The following is a 14,851-nucleotide window of genomic DNA, read 5'->3' on the forward strand; positions in this document are numbered from 1 at the left end:
ATATATACTGTATATATTCTGCAATAAAAAAAATAGTATTCTATATGTACAATGTACTTGTGTGGGAGTGTTACTCAGTGAGAGCTGAACCTTGCCATAGAATTTCCATTCCTCCTCTTGAATTCTAGTCAATAGAAGTTTCCTCTCTGTTATTGTAATCCCAAAGGTTACTGCCAATTACCCAGCCAAGACACATAACACCACATGATTTTTCACTCACTGTGAAGGTGCCAATGATGTCTTCATTACATTTACAGTCCCTATAAGTCTTCGTAGAAGGAAAGGTTCTTAAAGTGGTACCTCAGCACATTGAGGAATGAGTGCCATGAATGTTCCTGTTGTGTTGGACCTTGAAGAGCTGCATAGGTCGATTGTGAATTGCTTTTGTTCATTGGTTCTTGTTCTTCTTAAAGGGGTCATATGATGCGATTTCAAGTTTCCCTTTCTCTTTGGAGTGTTACAAGCTGATTGTGCATAGATCAACATATTCTGTTACACCAAATACACAAAATAATGATCTTTAAAAAAGCATCATATGACCCCTTTAAAGTAATAGTTCACCCAAGAATGAAAGGAGTGATTCCAAACCTGAATATACTGTACTTTTATTAAATGGAAAAGAGCAGCTTGGACATTCTGTGAAATATTTACAGTTTAATATATATAACATATATATATATATATATAATGTTTTGCTGCTTACGAGAAATTTGTAATGAAGCAATTACAGTACATAGTTGAGTTAATGCGGAAAACTCATAAAAATAAAACCTGAAGAGGTAGCTACCATATAAGCATAAAATGTCTTTCCCTCATTATGGGCTGATATGAGAGCTAATTGGCCTGTCCCCAGACCATTTAAGTGTCTGCTCAGCCGTTAATTTGGTATTAGTTCGGAAGTGGCTTGCTGTTAGAGTGGAATCTGTTGATGTGCACTTTGAGACCTGTTATGTTTCTCTACATTTATTACTTTTCCATCCCTCCATCCTGGGAACATTTGTAAACCGCTGGGATTGTACATGCTGGTTTCACTTTGTTCCTGTGACTCATTGGCAGACACATTGAATGCAAAAGCAAATTTTCATTTCATTATGTCAAAAAAGAAGAACGTTACTTTTGTAACGAGAACCAGCTTATGGTCATTTAATAGCTGTTTGTGGGAAATTATTAAGTTCCTTTAGAATTACTAAAGTTCAGAGATTATGATAGATTTTCTTTTGGCTCTGTATGTGGAAACCCCCCAGGATATGATTAAGCAAATGTTTGAGAAGTGACTCCCTTAAAGGCACATTATCCTTGCTGTAATTTACCTCCTCTTGTTTGACAAACTATAAATGGGAGTGTTTATATCCTTTCGCAACACTCAATCCCTCTCTCTCTCTGCTTAGGGACAGAAAGGCCATCCTGGTTCCTTTGGCCACCCCGGAGATCAAGTGAGTTCCTATGCCATTACTTTTTTTTTTACTTTCCACAAGAGGAGAATTAAAGGAATTTATAAAACTAGAGGATTGATAAAACTGATCTTTACATAACCAAAGTAAAAATCCCAAAGGTGCCGTCACATTCACCATTGCTTTGCAAACTTTTGAAGGCCAAATCCATTCATTGTGAAGTGAATTGGGAAGGCTTTCACCTGATAGAGTTTCCCTGAGCAATTTTTGTTTGGGGTTGGCAGAATAGCTTGGTTTTTTATTATGTCATTATTCCCATTATTATATCTGTGGCTTTCTTTTGCCTGTGAAATTTGACTGTGCAAATGTGACCACACTTTAGCTCTGAATATTATCTTGTCTGCTTAGTAGACATGATGATTTCAGTTGGGCTCTCATTTAGAACTTTTCAGATCCTTTGAGACCTAAGATGGAATGTATGTGTACAGCTCGAGTACTTTTTTTTTTAACTGCACATAAATTTTAGGATTAAAAAAGTAGCAGACTACAGATTCACAAAAATTATTAAATGCATATTTTTTTTGTTGCAATATTTTAGTGACAGTAAATTAATTGACATCCCTTGTAAAATATGCATGTGACAACAAATCTTTCATCTAACCAGAACACTTTGCTACTCAGTTGAGATGCATTCCAAATGATCCACACTTGCATATATAATCAATTACATGCTTAGCAATGGACACAACGAAAACTAAAAAGAGACTGTAGAACTGATTAAACATTTTTTTTAAGTTTTGGCAATCTAGACTTTCCTCAAATTTCTGGAATTGAATTTCTGGAATTTAATGTTGTTGAGTTATAGTAGTATAAAAATAATATCTAATGCTTTCATCTTTGTTTCATAATCTCACAATTCTGTGGTTGGCCACACATGCTCCATTTTTGTCATATTGACAAAAATGGCAACACATGAAAAAAGACTGAAACTATTTACAGACACGCAGAAGAAAAACATGTTGTTTTAATAGAAAGGCCATTCACTCCTCTCTCTCTCCATTGTGCTTTTTATCTTTCTTTTTGTTTGTTATGGCTTTCCACAAGAAGAGCTTCCAATGCTAATGACGTTTATTGTAATGGATTTTTTCCTCCTTATATTCTGTTCATTCTCTTCTCTCCACAGGGAGAAAGAGGACCGGATGGAAGCCCGGGTGCCAAAGGTTATCCTGGCAGGCAGGTGCAGTAAATCTTCTGTTGTGCTGCTGGCTTGCACAGTACTCACCGACACGAGTATAGTGAGACTAGTAGTAAAGTGTCAGAGCTTGTATTGGAGACTAAAACAGCTTGCTCTGCCAATATGACCTCTTATTTTGACATCATTTTTGAAAAATGAGAATTGTTTTTGGAATTAACAGGCAATGAAAATGAATTTTATTTTTTTAGCTTAGTGTGCTAGCACTAAATTAATCATTTTTTGGTGCTAAAGGCATGAGTGATACCTGATCTTTGGAAAAGTCATTTGCAAATGATGATTCTCCAACTTTTGATAGATGTTTTCCCTCTGCTGAGTCTGCATGTGATCAGCCCCAGCTTTTCCAGATTACCAGATTCACATATTCAGGGAAACAAATACAACTTACTAATTAAACATTCTGGTAGTTTCCAGTCTTGCATAACTTCACAATGAGGCATGTTTTAGAAAATCCTATTGGAATTTAGATTTGCGTAGATTTTTTTGCGGACTTTAAAGAGAATCAGCTGATTTAACTTTTTAAAGGGATAGTTCACCCAAAAATGATGGCATTTAATCGCCCTCAGGCTGTTCCAAACCTGTATGAGTTTCTGTCTTCTGTTGAACACAAAAGAAGATATTTTGAATAATGTTGGTAACCAAAAAGTTGACGGTGGCCATTGACTTCCATAGAATGGAAAAATACTATGAAAGTCAATGGGTACCGTCAAATGATTAAATGCCAGAATTTTCATTTTTGGCTGAGCTGTCCTTGGCCAAGGTTGGTTAAATCGGCACATGCTACAAAAGCGCACATCCCAGTTCAGTTTATGTTTAAAGTTTGGCAAGTCTAAAGTAAAATTTGTAAGAGGTGTTGCCAGAATTGTTTCACAGTTCTCAAGTATGTCCTACAAACACTTGATAAGTTTTTTGGAGGACATATTGATTGGCTACTTTCCACCTGTTCAGCACCAACTTTAATCTGTTCCTCATGGTTATCAAGCTGTCATTTTTTGATAGTGTATTAAACAAAGAGAACTATGGCGTTTTAGCTTTCATGAGCATATTTGCAAAATTGCAACATCATAACTCATCATAATTGCTTTGTTTGTGTTTTGTAGGGTTTGCCGGGGCCTATAGGAAATATGGGACCAAAAGGTGTACAGGTAAGGGATAAAAATAACACAGAGACTCTCTATATTGCCTGTTTTGATATACCTGTATTGTCTTGATATATATATATTTTTAATCAGAAATCATTTAGACACTGTTGGCTATAAATTAATCATCATGTATTGGCTGAGTTCAGTTAAGATGAGATGTTTTTGCATTCCATGTCTGTTCCTATAAATTTGCCTAAAAGTGATAGAGCTATTATGTTCAGGAAGTTTTGTAAGGGCTGCTACATTTTTGGTATTGAAACCTTTTTTTTTCAGTTTGGAAACTCTGAAAGGCACCAGAAAAGGAAATGGTTGTAGACATTTAAGGATCCGTTATTGGGAGTTGTTTTCATTATAAAACCTCAGAACATCAGCTCTGAAAGTATACCGCTGTCAGCTGGGTTTTATATTATAATTCCACTACCATTTTAAAACCAGTTTGGTCTTGTAAAGTATATGGCAGCAGTGTACATCCAAAGCCTTTTTTTTATTATTTCCCTTAGTGCTAACATATTTTTATTATTAGTTCGTTAGTTTTATTTTATTTTACTGTATATAAGAATATGTTAATGTATCTGTAATAAATATATTTTTAATAATGTTTTATTTCATTTAGCTAGTTAATATTTAATGGTTTTCATTTTTATGTTGCTTTGTATCATAAAATGCATAATTCCTTCATCAGTCTTTGTCTTTTGCTTTTCATGATTTTATTGTATGTTCATGTGTATTAACCTTGTGACCCAACCTTAGGCATCCTGCCGAATGCCAGTGTGATCCCTGGTGTGAGAGTATGTGCCCTTGGACTACATCGTGGAAGCCAGCACCATGCAGTCCATGGGCATATACACTTGCCTCAAGGCCTAGATCTTCACCGAGCGTCCACTGTCCTCAAAAGACCTTTGCAAGTTAATCTGCACTTTATCAAGGGATATTCAGACCATATCACTCTAAAGTCTCTCTGTTTGTTTCTTGTCTTCTTACACTGCCCTTTTTTAGGGCTTCATTGGAATCCCAGGCGTCTTCGGTCTCCCTGGACCTGATGGAGAAAGAGTGAGTTTTGCTGTTGTTTCTGCACTCAAGTAATTTTTTGCTAGTTATGGATGTCATAAAGAAATGCACAGCAAATAGTTTGAATTTGAATAGAATAGAAATATTAAAATGATGTACCGATTTAGAAAAAGCTGAACACAGAAAACAAACCCAAAAAATATGACAACACACTAAATGTATGTACAAAACAAACAAAAACGTAAAGGAACACTCCACTATTTTTGAAAATAGGCTCATTTTCCAACTGCCCTAGAGTAAAACAGTTGAGTTTTACCGTTTTCGAATCCATTCAGCCGATTTCTGGGTCTGGCGGTAGCACTTTTTGCTGTAGCTTAGCATAGATCATTGAATCTGATTAGACCGTTAGCATCTCGCTCAAAAATGACCAAAGAGTTTCTATATTTTTCCTATTTAAAACTTGACTCTTCTGTAGTTACATCGTGTACTAAGACCGACGGAAAATGAAAAGTTGCAATTTTCTAGGCCGGTATGGCTAGGAACTATACTCTCATTCCGGCGTAATAATCAAGACACTTTGCTGCCGTACCATGGGTGCAGCAGGCGCAATGATATTACGCAGCGCCTGAAAATAGGCTAACTTCCGTCAACATAACCACCGTGACCACCTGCTTGCACAGGGAGCGTGCTGGGGACTATTTTCAGGCGCTGCGTAATATCATTGCGCCTGCTGCGCCCATAGTACGGCAGCAAATTTTCTTGATTATTACGCCAGAATAAGAGTATAGTTCCTAGCCATGTCGGCCTAGAAAATTTATTTTTCCGTCGGTCTTAGTACACGATGTAACTACAGAAGAGTCAAGTTTTAAATAGGAAAAATATAGAAACTCTTTGGTCATTTTTGAGCGAGATGCTAATGGTCTAATCAGATTCAATGATCTATGCTAAGCTACAGCTAAAAGTGCTACCACCAGACCTGGAGATCGGCTGAATGGATTTGAAAACGGTAAAACTCAACTGTTTAACTCTAGAGGAGTTGGAAAATGAGCCTATTTTCAAAAATAGTGGAGTGTTCCTTTAAGTGTAGCAACTGTTACTAGTGCATTAAAAGTCCATTGCTGTTCCCTAGTTTTTAGTAAAACAGTGTGGCATAATGGAGATGTATAGTCTTGGTTTTAGATGACCCTAGAGGAAATATTACTCGAGCAAAGCCCACACACTTCCACTTGTGCCTTACATGTATAATTTTTCTTTATGATGGTGGCTTGTAAATCCAGAGCACTTGCTTTGAATAGGAATCCTGGTGAAAGGGGCACGCTCCACTAAAACCACAGAGATCCCCCTTCAAAACAGTAGTTAGTCTCAGTTCTCACAATATTTGCTCAGGAACCTCGAGCTGGTGAATTCCAGCCTGCAATACTTTGTGGAAATAGCAATAAAAGCCCCCAGGAGCTGGAATATGGCCTGCTGCGGATTAGCCAGATCATGTCTCCTATTTTCAGGCCCAGAGGGAACAGAGTTCATAGAGATCTGAGAGACCCTTTTGTGTCCAGAAGAGCAGAAACTAAGACCTTTCAGCATTCACACAGTCTATTGCGTCTGGGATTGATAATTGATTAATTCACTGTGTGCTTTTTTTGTAATTTCTTTTTACCTGTCTTTCCATGCTCTCCTTCTATCTGCTGTCTCCTCTTAGGGTTTACCTGGTGTTCCCGGGAAGAAGGGCAAGATGGGTAGGCCGGTAAAGTTTTCTTTCACCATCCTCTCTAGAGAAACTTCTATGAATGACTTGCCTCTGTGTTCAATGATTTGTGACCCCTTTCATGCTGTTTGAGAGAGTTTGATTCTGTTTGTGCTGACTTTATGACCCTCGTTATCTACAATCTTAAAGCAGGGTTTCTCAACCATTGTTCCACAGCCAATTGGATGGAAACATTAGAGTAGTTCACCCAAAAATGAACATTTGCTGAAAATTTACTCACCCTCAGACCATCCAAGATGTAGATGAGTTTGTTTTTTCATCAAAACAGATTTACCGTCAGAATGAGAGTCCAAACCTCTGATAAAAACATTACAATAATCCACATGACTCCAGAACATTACAGTAAGTAACATCTTGTGAAGCAAAAACCTGCATGTTTGTAATAAACAAAAGTAATGTTATGGATGGAGGACTTATATTTTAACCAGAAGCAACTGTTTACAGTTAAAAACATCTTAATGCAGTTATTTATTATAAGCATGCAGTTTTTTGTTTGACAAGACATTAATTGATGGACTGGAGTAGTGTGGATTACTTGTGGTGTTTTTATCAGCTGTTTGGACTCTCATTCTGACGGCACCCATTCATTCCAGAGGATCCACTGGTGAGCTTGTGATGCTAAATTTCTCCAAATCTGTTCCAAAGAAGAAACAAACTCATCTACATGTTCTATTTTTAAGCAAACAATCATTTTTGTGACTATTTTCTTTACTGTAAGACCATGATCACATTGCAGCCTACATTCCACGTAATATCTTAAGCACAAAATCTGCATATAGATAGATAGATAGATAGATAGATAGATAGATGGACAGATAGATAGATAGATAGATAGATAGATAGATGATAGATAGATAGATAGATAGATAGATAGATAGATAGATAGATAGATAGATAGATAGATAGAACCAAACTCAGTCATAGCATAAGTCATAATGCAACTATTATTTTTCATTGTTCCTGACAGTCTGTCTTGGCAGTAGATGGAGCTGTCTTATTTTGTCTAGATAAATAGTACTAAATTACCAATAATTAATTACAAAGTTTTACCATCTGCACACCCATAATCATTTTCTATTTAGCAAAATGACGTTGGTGCTCTAAGTCTGCGTATTTTTAAAAGAACTAGACATTAAGAATTCAGGCTCATCTTTTTCCAAAACAACTTCCAATTATGTGCAGTTCTTTCTAGACTCAAAGCACAAATGCAGTGCCAAGCACAGAATCATCTGTTCTTAATAAGCAATTCTCTAACTCTGCAGTTCTGTTTGATAGGCAGCACATGCACCTCGGCTGTAATTCAATGTTTGCCTTGTTGGAGGACAAAAAAAGATCTCCACACAGCGCAAGTGTTGACTTTGGCCTTAAGACAAGCACACGTTTAGCACACAGTGAAGTGCGACGTCATAGCTCTTGTCCTCTTATATAACGTAACAGTAGATAGAGGGGAAACAGCGCTGTCAGCGAATCCCGGTGGGTCCTCCTCTCGCTGCTCCTGGTCGTTGCCAGTGTAAGGAAACACTCAGCCATGGAATTTCCTGCAGGGCTGACAGAGACGAGAACTGAGCTTGTTTCTGTGACTCGGCATCAGGCTCTGCTTTCACAAAACAAAACTTCAGTGCAGCAGCCATATTCTTACATTTTTATTAGCACATTCTTAACTGCTGCTTTAAATATTTAATTTTACTAAATTTTATACGAGACTTTTACTACAGTTTTTAGACTTTATCTATTTATAGACTACAATTATTTTATAAAAAATACTATAAATTAACAGTAATATTGTGAAATTATATTACTATTTAAGTTTTAAAATATTATTTATTCCTGTGATGGCAAAGTTGACCTTTCAGCAGCCATTACTTCAGTCTTCAGTGTCACATAATCCTTTAGAAATCATTCTGATATGCTGATTTGGTGCACAAGTAGCATTTCTTATTATTATAAAAATTCAAAACAGTTGTGCTGCTTAATGTAATTTTTTGGCGCATACTCACGTTTACTATTGATTTGATGATTTTACTTTTTCAGATACCATTTTATTATGTATAGAGCAGTTCATTCACACATCACAACAATTTAAAACGTTTAATGTGTTGTCAGTATTTATTGTTAATCTTTGCTATATGGAAAGCATGGCTAAAGTCCAAACGCAAAATAAAAAATAGTTATAACTTACCATACTATCCACAGTAGAAATAGTAATACAAAAACCTCCATTTCAATCTGTTTTATTCACATACTTAAATAGTGGTAAAACAATTCTGGCCACTAATATACTCCATCCAAAACCACCTTTGTAAAATGAACAATGCTACAGTGTCTCCCAGTTTTCTAGAACGTGTTGGCTGTATAGGAGATATAGTTGGTGGTTAAAACTTACTCTATCCTATTGCTGCTTTCCTGTGGCTGTTTTTTGAGATCCAGTTTTTCAATATCCCATGATTATGGAGTGGTTCTGGTGATACAGAGGTTTGCGCAGGATTAGAGTGAAGGGACAATGTTTACCATGTGGGCAACTGGAAACAGCAATGCACAAATGGTATCTGCCCTGAGTCTAAGTGCGGTTTCTTCAAGTCTCGCTCTGCTGTCTCTCACATTTGTGTGCTTAGGGCTTTCAAGGAGATTTTGGGGAGCGAGGACCACCAGGACCTGATGGAAATCCAGTAAGTAGTGCTACATCAACCACCTGGCCAACTGCCATTTGGGGGAACTCCAGTTTTCTAATGCTCAGAGAGATTTAAGCATAGTTGTTTGGGGTTATATTTATTATCAGGTTTAGTGTATCAGAATATTGCCGCACAGCAAGAGAAATGTTCAGCAAAAAGTCATCCCAAAGTCTCCTAGCCTCTGCATGCCCTTTTCCTGCCTGTCATACACTGTTATACACATACAGTTATACAAGCTGACCGGGCCATGCAAACTGCTACACTCTAATAAATACCTTTGATTTCTGCTACCACAATAACACACACAAGCCAGTTGGGCGTCCAGTGTGTGCAGCTCAGCATTGAGTAATATTGGTAATGAGGAAATCAGCTGTCACTACCAGAGTCTACAGCAGATATCTGTTTTAGCCATTACAGGGGTTGCTTCACTTCTGATCGTTTTACCATATTCTTTACCCAATTTTTCATCTTATTCATGTTTCCATGTACCATAATATTCAAATAAGTCATTTTTCTGACACTGATTTGCATATTAGGAATTGACATCTTATAGACATTAGTATAATATCTTAGCAATCTATAAAATGTGTATTTTCAAAAATTATTAGCAGAAAATTCTAATGCAAAACCACATTTCATCAGCTTGTTAGTGGTCTTTGCTAAGCCTTTAATTACAGTCACTATTGCTCATACTTACAGTTAGGAATAAAAAAATAAATAAAAAATTAACCTTGAGTATAGACTACAGATAGTCCTGCACAATTTCTGGTTTGAACATTCAGTCTTTTGGCTTATTGAAGAGATGTGAGCCATTGTGCCATTGTATTCAGTTCATCCCACTGAATATTTATTAGATTACTTCCTTTTGTGTTCTGCAGAAGAAAGTCAGTCATGAGAATGAGTAAATGAACTGTCCCTCTAAAACTCTCCAATCATTTCGTTTGCTTAAATCCTGCTCTTTCTTACAATTGACTGCAAGCTCACATTCGCATCTGTGAGGTTACACACTGCATGACTTTACAATAGGAAGAATCGCCGACAACTCTGTCTGGTCCACAAACTACATTTCACAACCAAACGCACGCGAGAAGTGATAAGGAAATAACTCCCCGAACTTCCCACTGCCCAGTATCTTGCTCTCTCATTGGCTGTAGGTCATCACCGATGTATTTTTCAGTCAGAACTCATTTCACACAGCAGGATTTTGAATCGCTGACAGGTCCAGATATTTAGCATGGCAAATATTTCACAGGCGTCGGCAATGCGTCGTCGATTCTTTGATAATTCACACTGCGTGATTGTCACTCGCATGAACGAGCACCGATTTGCCTCCAATTTCAAGCATTTGTTGGTGATTTCACAAAACCTGTCAGCGAGTGAAAATCGGGGCTAAAATTGCGCAGTGTGAACTCAGCATTAGCAGCTTCCTAGCAGCCGTTAAAAGGATAGTTCACCCAAAAATTAAAATTCTGTCATTAATTACTTGCCCTCATGTCAGAACACAAATTAATATATTTTTGATGAAATCCAAGAGCTTTCTGATCCTGCATAGACAGGAACGCAACTACCACGTTCAAGTCCCAAAAAGGTAGTGAGGACATCGTTAAAATAGTCCATGTGACATCATTGGTTCAACCGTAATTTTATGAAGCTATGAGAATACTTTTTGTGCACAAAGAAAACAAAAATAACGACTTTATTCAACAATTCTTCTCTTCCGTGTCTTTCACGTACATTCACAAGAGTTCGATGACGTATGCGTGTGTTGCTGCTGACGCAGGAGCCGGTGTTCTAATGTAGAACCTGCATGTGCTGCGCCTTGTTTACAAAGAGAGGAATGCAGAAAGCTCTCGGAAGGTGCACCATTCACATAAAATTAAGTTTTGTTTAAAAATGTGGACTATACAAAAGTAAGTCATTAAGAATCTTGCCTTCCTGGGTCTTTTGCAAAAAGCCCATTTCAAATATACGCTTGTGTGAACTATTTTTTTTTCCAAAGCTGAGCCGGCAGTAGCTTAGTGTAGCGCTAGCCTGATCACCTGACTGCCTGCAGTACTGTAACCCTAACCATATCGCAAACGTAGAGGACACGCACGCCTTCACCTCAATCCTTTTTATTCATCAGTGGTCACTCAGCAAGAGCAGCCGACCCTGTAACATCTATCTGCTCACTTTCAAAGAACAAGGAAAGCAAAAATACACAGGGGATTTTTTTGGCCTGCTGCTGAGAGAGGAAGTAGGTATGGTAGTTAGCAGCGGGCCAGTCATGCCACACAACAAGCTCCTCTCTGTACTCCACAGCATGTCTCTTTCATTGGCTCACTGAGGGGTAGATGCAGGCAACAGATTAGCTTGCTATCAGGGAACAGAGGCTTCACCCCCCCCCAGACTTTCTCCAGCGTCCTCAGAGCGAATGTTGTGCCAGTAACGCTCAGTGTCTGCTCTCTGTTTCTCACAGGGAGAGATGGGTGCCCCAGGTCCTGTTGGCATCCCTGGTTTTATTGTGAGTAAACAAACATTCAGTTATTAACTTTGAACCTTCTGGCTGTGGTTTTTGCCTTCCCGACATTGATGCTTTCTGATTTTTTTTTTCTGTTGGCCTGTGAATATAATGTGTGCATTGTACATTTTTATGCTTGTTTATGTTTTTTATATTTCATGGCAGGGTGATATGGGTCTTGTTGGAATTGTGGGTCTTGCTGGATTAATAGGACCAAAGGTGATTACATTGAAATTGTTATGAACATCCGTGCTGAAAAGACTATTTCAAACTAGCCTAAAGGGATTTGCTGGTCTTAGTTGATTTAGGATGGTTTGGCTGGTCTCCCAGCCTAAAAAGTAGCCAAAACCCATCTAAAACAAGAAAAACACACCAATCTAACCAGCTTGGTCAGGCTGGGAGAAATTAAAGGAAATTAACTTACAAATTGCTTTCTTATAGTTGTCTTTGCACACTACACTAGAATAACAAAAAGGAATTTTAACATGATTTTAACAATTGAAATCACACACAGTAGTACATAATACTTTAATTTTCAACACATTTAGTGACATATTAATTTGGATTATTTTCATAGCAACAAATGTTGTAGGCAACACTATTTAATAAATGTACAGACAAGTTCAGTTTGCATTTAAGGAGCAACTGATGGTTAAAATGTATGGTCTTCAATTCATAAAACAGTTCTACAAATTCTTCTTTTTAACAATTGTCTGTTTGTTGTCTTGCAGGGTATACCAGGAAACCCTGGCGAGTCTGGACTGAAAGGTGATAAGGTGATCTGAATAACCTTTATTAGCTTTTGCTTCTTCTGTATTTGATTGCACAGAGCCACTATTGGGAGAGACTGAGATCAGCTGTAACATGCTAAAATGTTGTCAGTCACAGATACAAAAAGTTAAAAGTCAGTAAGATTTTTTTTTAAAGCAGTTCATACTTTTATTCATGAAGGATGCATTAAATTTATCAAAAGTGACAGTAAAGACACGTATGTTACAAAAGATTTCTATGTCAAATTGAACTTTCATCAAGGAAAATAAAAATTAAGCAGCACAACTGTTTTTAGCATTAATAGTAATAATAAGAAATGTTTCGTGAGCAGCAAATCAGCATATCAGAATGATTTCGGAAGGATCATTTGATACTGAAGACTGGAGTAATGGCTGCTGAAAATTCTGCTTTGCCATTACAGAAATAAATTACATTTTAAAATGTATAAATGGAAACAGTTATTTTCAATTGTAATATTTCACAATAGTACTGGTTTTACTGTATTTTTGATCGAATAAATAAAGCTTGGTGAGCATAAGAGACCATTCAAAACTAATGCGATATAATGACACATACTCCATACATAACTCTCTCTCTGTCTGTGATTGTAAATAAATAAATAAACTAACAATAAAAATTGCTTCAAAATTCACACAGTAATGAATGTTATTCTATCAGGTATTGATCAATATATTTGAGCAAAATAGTAAAGCAATGATATTGTTACTGAGGTGTGCTTTTATGTGAGATTTAATATTAGAGAAGGCTGGTCAAGGCATCAGCAGTGTAACCTCTGTCCTGCTGCTCCCCATTTCTGTGTTGGTCTCTCTGTCTGCCAGCTGGACAGGTGCTGGCAGCCCTGTACTTAAATGTTGTATTTTGCTGCTAGGCAATATATTTATAAGGCTTTGTTTTGGACAGCTTCTCTGATCTCCATGTCTACAGTTACAGACACATTGTAACATAGATACAGATACAGTACAGACATACAGACATAGAGACAGTATCTGGAGTAACTGCTGTGATTGAACTGCTGGGACATCCTGACTTAAAAGCCAGAGAGTGATGTTTTGTCACTGTTTTGTCTCTGTCGACAGGGTGAAGTCGGGTTGCCAGGTGAACCGGGAGAACCTGGATTTCAAGGTGACAAGGTATTTCAGATAACGGCTTTTCTTTTGATGTATTCACACAGTGAGTAATATAAAAAAATGTGTTCAATAAAACAAATAGTGTAGAAATAAAATTCACTCAGAAATTGTTAGTAAATTTCACAGTTCATTACAAAGAAACCTCACCATTGAATTAACTGTGAAATTTTGAAATAGAAAGACTGTATTTTCTTGTAAATCATACTGCAATCATCTTTGTTTTATTTACAACTTCAAAAAATGTGTGTGTGTGCATGCATTTGTATTTGTGAGTATTTATGTGCTTTTAAAGACCCAAACAGGTTTTTATTTAAGTAACTATGTACTTATTATTAACTGAATTTTCCAGGGTAATCAGGGCTCACCAGGTTTACCAGGAATTCGAGGAAAGCCAGGACCACAGGTTAATTCATACAACTTTTTTATTATTATTGTTATTTCATTGTATTTTACCAGATTGATTAATCTTAAATCTTTAGTTCTGATTTGACAAAGAGTCAAATTATAGCTGTTTGTCTTTCAGGGGAAGCCTGGAGATCGAGGCCCAGATGGTTTGCCAGGCCCACCTGGCCCTGAGGTAATTGTACTTTCATTTCAGGCCAAGTGTACTCTACAAAGACAGAAGGTCATTGCCTTGTGTACGTTTAAAGACTAATGATTTCTTGTTTTACACTACACATCTAATCACAAATCAGCTGTGTCTGTTATAAGATTCAATTCTTCCCACTGAAGTTCAGTTCGCATACAAACCCATGCACAAACTCACAGAAAGTAAACTATAGTAAAAGAGCATAAAAACATGACACAGTGTCTTTCAGCTGCACACAAGTGCACTTTTTATGTCTTAAATTGGCAACAAAATGTAGCCAACTCGCAGACTTACAACATAAAAGTGCACTTGGCTTTAGTAGTTCCTTCATTTTGTGTTAATTTAAAATAACCGCAGAGAGATGGACATTCATTTGCAGTTGTTTAGAAAGCTCACACAGTCCTCCCAATAGATTTCAGAGTGAGAAGTTGTAGTTGAGTAGCTGAGGGAGTCTTCTTAGATAAAGTATAATGAATGTAGTGCTAAGACTAGTGTTGTTGCCTTTTCTCAGGGCTTTCCAGGGGATATTGGACCACCAGGACAGAATAGCGCTGAGGGCCCAAAGGTGTGAATCTCTCCTCTTTAAGCTTTTGGTCCCCTTCCCAAAATTTGTAATTGG

The 14,851-nt window shown here is 37.2% G+C and overlaps 1 protein-coding gene across 1 annotated transcript in view; it reads left to right on the plus strand.

The window, feature by feature from the left end:
* LOC107699687 (collagen alpha-1(XXVII) chain B-like) overlaps nucleotides 1-14,851 on the plus strand; it is a 79,455-nt gene that overhangs the window by 41,576 nt on the left and 23,028 nt on the right. The window contains exons 8-20 of the mRNA XM_016501022.1: nucleotides 1,389-1,433; nucleotides 2,575-2,628; nucleotides 3,744-3,788; nucleotides 4,782-4,835; nucleotides 6,490-6,534; nucleotides 9,168-9,221; nucleotides 11,683-11,727; nucleotides 11,890-11,943; nucleotides 12,456-12,500; nucleotides 13,593-13,646; nucleotides 13,993-14,046; nucleotides 14,167-14,220; nucleotides 14,744-14,797. Of these exons, the coding sequence (XP_016356508.1) occupies nucleotides 1,389-1,433; nucleotides 2,575-2,628; nucleotides 3,744-3,788; nucleotides 4,782-4,835; nucleotides 6,490-6,534; nucleotides 9,168-9,221; nucleotides 11,683-11,727; nucleotides 11,890-11,943; nucleotides 12,456-12,500; nucleotides 13,593-13,646; nucleotides 13,993-14,046; nucleotides 14,167-14,220; nucleotides 14,744-14,797 (657 nt within the window). The remainder of the gene's footprint in view (nucleotides 1-1,388; nucleotides 1,434-2,574; nucleotides 2,629-3,743; nucleotides 3,789-4,781; nucleotides 4,836-6,489; nucleotides 6,535-9,167; nucleotides 9,222-11,682; nucleotides 11,728-11,889; nucleotides 11,944-12,455; nucleotides 12,501-13,592; nucleotides 13,647-13,992; nucleotides 14,047-14,166; nucleotides 14,221-14,743; nucleotides 14,798-14,851) is intronic.

The sequence above is a fragment of the Sinocyclocheilus anshuiensis genome, unplaced genomic scaffold (assembly GCF_001515605.1).
Source record: "Sinocyclocheilus anshuiensis isolate Anshui unplaced genomic scaffold, SAMN03320099.WGS_v1.1 scaffold278, whole genome shotgun sequence".
Lineage (NCBI taxonomy): Eukaryota > Metazoa > Chordata > Actinopteri > Cypriniformes > Cyprinidae > Sinocyclocheilus > Sinocyclocheilus anshuiensis.